Source organism: Papaver somniferum, chromosome 7 (assembly GCF_003573695.1).
Source record: "Papaver somniferum cultivar HN1 chromosome 7, ASM357369v1, whole genome shotgun sequence".
NCBI classification, from domain to species: Eukaryota; Viridiplantae; Streptophyta; class Magnoliopsida; order Ranunculales; family Papaveraceae; genus Papaver; species Papaver somniferum.
This window is the reverse complement of record NC_039364.1, coordinates 5,891,809-5,898,155: the sequence shown is the minus strand read 5'-3', so window position 1 is coordinate 5,898,155 and position 6,347 is coordinate 5,891,809. Positions and strand designations below refer to the sequence as shown.

Below are 6,347 nucleotides of genomic sequence, written 5' to 3'. Positions count from 1 at the left end.
TACCTCCACCACCAGCACTGCCACAACCATCAACACTAGCATCTCCACAACCGTCACCACCATGTCCGCCGCGTCCACTACCATGAGTTGGTCTTCTTGGACATGAAATATAAATTCTATAAAAGTACACTTCATAAGATTCGACCTTGAGACCTATTGCATTAATTATAACTCTTGAACCACTCTTCCATGTTTTCCTTTTGTTTAATGTTATCCAAATAAAATATTTACTCTCATTAGACAGTAAACTATACCTCCACCACCTTCGTCGTCACACCACGCAACTACAACACAATTTATATTTTAACATTCCTACATATTTTTACAACTTGTTTATTATTTTGTGTTATATTCAATTTTTTCTCGAACCTTAGGTAACCATCAGTACGAGCCATGGCAAGCTCTCGTGCTTAGAACTAAATCAAGATGTTAAATTAATGTCAGTTCATAAGTAGTTATTTTCTTGAATCGGATACCCAAAAACTAGTTATACAAATAAACAATTTACAGAAATGTCACGATAATGTCAACTATGGTAACATATTAAACATGTTGCAGTAACATAGATATATAGTAACATTTAGTTTAAAAAACGTTACGATAATGCCAACTACGGTGACATATTAAATATGTTACGGTAACATAGGTATATAATAACAGTTGGTTTAAAGAACTGTAATGTAATGTCGACATAAGAAATATGTTACAGTAACATGGGTATATAGTAACATTTACTATAAAAACAGTTACAGTATACAACCTGGATGACATTATGTAACAGTTCTTACGAAAAGTGTTACTGTTATTTAGCTATCTAACATTTAGTAGCAGGCATTTTACGAACTGTTACTTTATAAAAGTTTGAATTGTTACTAAATGTCACTTTTCTACTAGTGCAGATTGGCCAGGATCGTTGACCTGAGTCAATACATCCATGTCGAGAGTCCTACGAGAACGCTTCGTGGGGGCTTGGACAGGAGGCTGCACGGAGGAACCACCCTGAAAGCAAATGAATTAGATAGGAAGTAATAAAGGGGGAGAGAGAGGAAGAAGGAAATTCCTGATCATCGGTAGAAGGAGAAATTTGGTGACTGCGCTTCCTCAATTTCTTGGAAGGACCTGCCGCGAGACGAGAATCCCCGGTCCCTGCAAAACAGAAGGTTAAAAGGGAGGGAAAGGAATAGCGAAGAGAATGTGGCGAGATACTTGAGCTTGATCGGAAGATGGAATTTCAACCACAATAGACTTATTAAAACGATCCTTAAGTAAGCCAGGAGGAGGGCATAAGTACTGCGAAATGTACCGGAGAATCATGAGAAAACTCAGATAAGGGGAAATGTTCTAGAAAGGAAAGAACAGTAACTAACTTCGGCGGGACACTCAGGCCAATGAAATCGACCAGGTTCGTATGCGGCGAGGTGTGCATGCTCGTGTAGAGGCCCAGAACGGGGCCTACCATTCTCGTTGAAACCCCATAGGAAAGGACCCCCATCTACTAAGGGAAACATCATCCTGTCCCCGTCACTCGAAAGACGGAGGCGGTCATTCCGCGAAGGGCCGGTGGGATCTTGAGAGCAAGTTTTACGCCCCACTCCTGAAGAGACCTCGAACGCATAACCTTGCTAGAATAATTCGCAGAAAAGGAGTCAATACTTTAGCTGGCAGGGTTGAAGTCCAGTACCACGAGGGGAATCTGCGAAGGTCCACCATTGGAACGTCTGACAAACTCATTAATAATACGGATTGCATTCTTACTAAGCTGATATACGTCGCGTCGCAATATAGCCAGGATCTCATAAAAGAGAGGATTAAAGGAATCATACAGAGGAAAAAGAAGACCCGCCCGCAACTGGCCAAGAGTAACCAGCGTTCTGGTCGAAGTCCAGGTTTCAGCTTGTATCCAGCGGAAATTCAGTTCCATGGATTTATTTGCTGTGATAGAAGGGGAAACAGAAGTGTCGACTACGGGACTCAGAATCAGACTCAGTGTTTGACACTCTGCTTGAAATTCCTCCAGAGTCCTGGAAACAATGGGAGCGGGGATCTTCTTGGGAACCATTAATGAAAGCAATAAAGCTCGAAAGTTGCAGAGAATAAGAAGGAAGGAAAGAAGAGAAGATGGAAAAAAGTGGATAGAAAGAACGTGGGAAGGTGAGGTATTTATAATGAATTGGGTCATAAATGCAGTTAAGGGATCTGAACCGGTGATCAACGGTTGCACGAAAAGGATTCCAAGTGGAGAGATTCGAGGGGAATACCTAGCGGTTGTATAACCACAAACGATTCTTATTCCACTTTCACGTTGTTCGAAGTGGAATAAGAAAAGGCAAAATGTATTTACCAAAAGGACACCCACCACATGTTCGGTAAATAAGGCATGAAGTATAACAGAGAAATCCTTCCAAAAGATTCTGTACCAGTGCCAAAGATCCCCGTCAGTGATACATCAAATCAAGAGGCAAAGATACTTAATTAATTATTTAGGGGAAAACTTATCCAAGAAGAATAAAGTAACCATGGACGAGATAAAGTGAGCTATGCTCCACTAGGGGAAGCTTGTCTATAAAAGCTGGCCTTTGGGAAAATGTAAAGGAGGGTTGAATTCTGAGAGAGGTTAAGCAGAACAGCTGTGTTTAGGGTTTGGGATTAGGGTTTCCATTGTATCAACAACTTGTAATTACAATACCTTTGATGGTGTTCTAAATAAAGAAATCTTGCGCTAAAATTAGCAACATGTCTTAGATCTTGAAAACTTACTATTTGGGTGTCCTATCGGATTTCTGGTAGTTAGAATGATTGTGGCCGAAAGCCATGGTTCCCAACACGATTCATATATTGGTTATACTGACGTGGAAAGAAATTTTGAAGAGGGCATGAGGCCTATGTATCGATGGGAAGCCTCATTTTGTGAATGCCATATGTACGTGTAACGTGTGTAGCAACCTATTTTTCATTTTCTGGTTGTCTTTGGTGTTGAAAAATTTGGTCAAAAAATCGAGGATGAAAACAAAAAAGTGAATGGTGTACTTCAGTCTCAAGGGCTCTATCGATTCTTTTAGACAATAATCCAACCTTTGATTGGAGAGTACAACAAGTCATTTGAATTATACCTTTAGATTTCAATAAATCCCTACCACCGTAATCGAATTCAAAGATTGTATTTCCTTGACCCGACCAAAACAAGATGTTTAAGGTTCTGATGATGCTATTAGAGAAAAAGAAAAACAGAGATGTTTTGATTGTGTTTTCAAGAGAAATAATCATCGCTACTTATAGGAATTTCATACTTCTTGAAGAATTCTGTTCATCACCGAAGGACACCTTCAAAAGGTATCAATGATGGTTATCGCCCCTGGAGACCCGTCGTAGCGGTAAAAAATAATGCATACTTTTTGAAAATTTCCAATATTTGTGTATAGGGATAGAAAAATCAATATTTGGCACCGATATTGGAGTAGGTTTTACAGCCTCCGGTGGATTAGTATCAGCATCCATCCATTCATCATAGTTCTTCTCACTTTTCACTTTGCTCGTCATCTTCACCATCCAACCCCTTAATCATAACTTATCAGACTGAGAGCAGTGCTCTTGTTACTGTTCTTGCTGCTTCTTTGGAACTGGTAAAAGACTTTCGGTAAAATTTGCCACTAGGTCGGAGGGAGCACATATATTCCTCGGCATTCCACTGATTTCAACCTGCATAAAAGTCTTATTTTCCCGGTCGTAAAGATAAAGAGTATAGAAGGTTGTATTAACCATTGACATTCGTATAACAAGCTTATTTGTACCCGTAATGGACTCAAAGAAGTAAAGGTACAATTCTGAATGACCGAAAGGCATCAAAATTGTCTCTTCAATCCAATTGCCATCTCTACTACCAATAGTAGCATTTGCAGCAATCTTCTGGTGGCCACTACCATCTTCATCAAATATCCACAACTTGGCAATCTGGATGTTCTCTAATTGGTCAATTAGTGCTATATGTCCATCCACTTCTATTATATAAACTATTCGGGATTTAAAACTATACATGCCGTCAGTTTGATTCATGATGAAATTTGGAATGGGTATTGACCTGAATTGTTCCGTTGGAACATCAAACGCAACAATGACTTGGGATAATCGACCAATGTATTTAGTATGTGACTTGTTCTGACAGTTTGATGTGGGAATACTATTTCTACCCAGCCAATATAAAGACCTATTAACAAAAATTCCATTACCTTGGATCATATAGGCCGGGAAATCATCTATCATTCTCCACGCACTATAATGTTTCCTCCCTACATTCATAACCTTACAAACTATATAACAAAACATTTTACCTGAGGCTTTAATATGTGTTTGACGTATGGATATCACTTTGTGTTCTTTAGTGGTAACGTCGAACCCGAACCCATGCTCTATCGTTTGAAAATAAACCTTCTTTTTCGTATTTTCCGTTGGTACTTCAATCCAGGGAGTTTCTTCACGGGTCATGAAATTCCTTATGCAAACAGCAGTGCGACCAAGATCAAAATCCTTATAGTAGGAACAGATCAAACCATTAACGGGTTTGAGAATCCCTTCCTGTCTTGTCAACTGAATTGGAAATCTTATAACTGCAGGTACATCATTTAATAGATCCATAGAAACGACAGTCCTCTCTTCAGCTGTGCGGACTATCACGAATAATGTTGATGAAGATGAGCGCGTTTTTGTTCGCGAAAGATGTAAATCGATAAAGTAATTGTCATTGCTAATCATCGATTGCCAACCTTTGCTTACACATTTGAACCTGACGAGTGACTTAACCGGCAGCCTACTCAGTATTTCACCGTATATATTGTCATCGAAATCACCACTAACTCTGATACTTTTCATTAGTTTTTTTCTTCCCATACTGAGTTCTTCAGATCATGAAATCTAATATCTTGAAAAGGCTATTTAGATGAGTATAAGAAATATAAAGTAACATATTTTCCGGAACTATTTTAGGCAAATCAGTTGAGGAAAAAATCAAAATTCCCCCGGCTATATATATAGTGCGACCCCCTGGCCCCTCCTTGTGAGGTTGAGAAAGGTCGACTCTCGTAAAATACATTATAGCAAATTACTCCGATTTTTGAAAAGAAATATTTGCAGTTTTTTATTTGGCCTATTTTTAAGCTAAAATGAAAAAAATGAAAAAATCTCAATTTCAAAAACAGAGAGAGCATAATGTAAATTAGGAAAATAAACTTTACGAATTCGCCACAAAAGTTTATACTATTAGAGCATCTTCAACAGAGGGTGAGAGTCTTATTTTTTCTTGACACATAGGATTTTAGACCTCCATTTAGATTAAATTTATCTCCAACAGTAGGTCTTATAAAATAGGAAGGATGTCAAAATAAATATGAAGGTCTTATTTAGACCTTGGGAATGACCTCCACGTCATATTTTTGACTATTTTTTTTAATTATTATTATTAAATAATACTTTTTAAACCAATAGGAAAAAAAGAATCATTTTTATTTTATCCAAAAAAAACAAATACTAAAAAAAAGGAATCATTTTTATTTTATCCAAAAAAAACAAATCCTAAAACTAACACTCCACCTTACTGGAGATGGTTCATGAGAAAAACGTTACTCTTCTAGTTACATGTATATAACCCCATAAATAAGAATCTAAATAAACTCCATGTAAGATTAATAGCACCTACCGTTGGAGATGCTCTTAGTGCCGTGTTGTCGCATACTTGCAAGTTGCATAACTACTATCCATCTTCTAACATATATATGGCTTGCATGGACTATGGGATCGGCCAGCTTTGCAGGGTCTCACTTCTGCCTGAACAAAGTACTTCAGCTCGATTATCTTTACTACCATTAGCAGCACGCCAAGATGTTGACCAAATCGTCTCATTTTTTTTTAATTAAGGCTTCCAGGAGATTTGTAAATTCCTACCTTTACCTCTTTTCTAACCTGACAACGACAGAATTCTAACACCACCAACTCTTCCAGAAGGTATTTGTTGGGACTTCTGAGTTTGACTGGGTTTCTCAACATAGTTTAGGTTAGACTAGCACGAACGCCTCGTGACAATGTAACTTTGAACTTGGTAAAAGAACTATTAACAGTAATAGGCTTTTGACCGACCTTGTCGTTGTAATATCCATAATATATTGAAATTGGTTTGTTGAGTGAAATTATTAAGCAAGACAGAAGAAGATTAATGTTTGACTGATATATATTAGAGCTGATATTACCTCCTGAATACAAATAGAAAACACTTAACATCGTTTTGCGCATTAATTGTAGAAAGAATACTGATGAACATCTGAAGAAAACTACTCATATTTCTTCTTTTTTTTTTTTTTTTT

At 37.7% G+C, this 6,347-nt stretch overlaps 1 protein-coding gene across 1 annotated transcript; it reads right to left on the bottom strand.

The window, feature by feature from the left end:
* Positions 1-3,591: 3,591 nt before the first annotated feature.
* LOC113293969 (putative F-box protein At1g32420) lies at positions 3,592-4,863 on the bottom strand. Its single transcript, XM_026542409.1, has one exon. It carries the CDS (start codon positions 4,861-4,863, stop codon positions 3,592-3,594), a length of 1,272 nt encoding a protein of 423 aa, XP_026398194.1.
* Between the last annotated feature and the right edge of the window lie 1,484 nt (positions 4,864-6,347).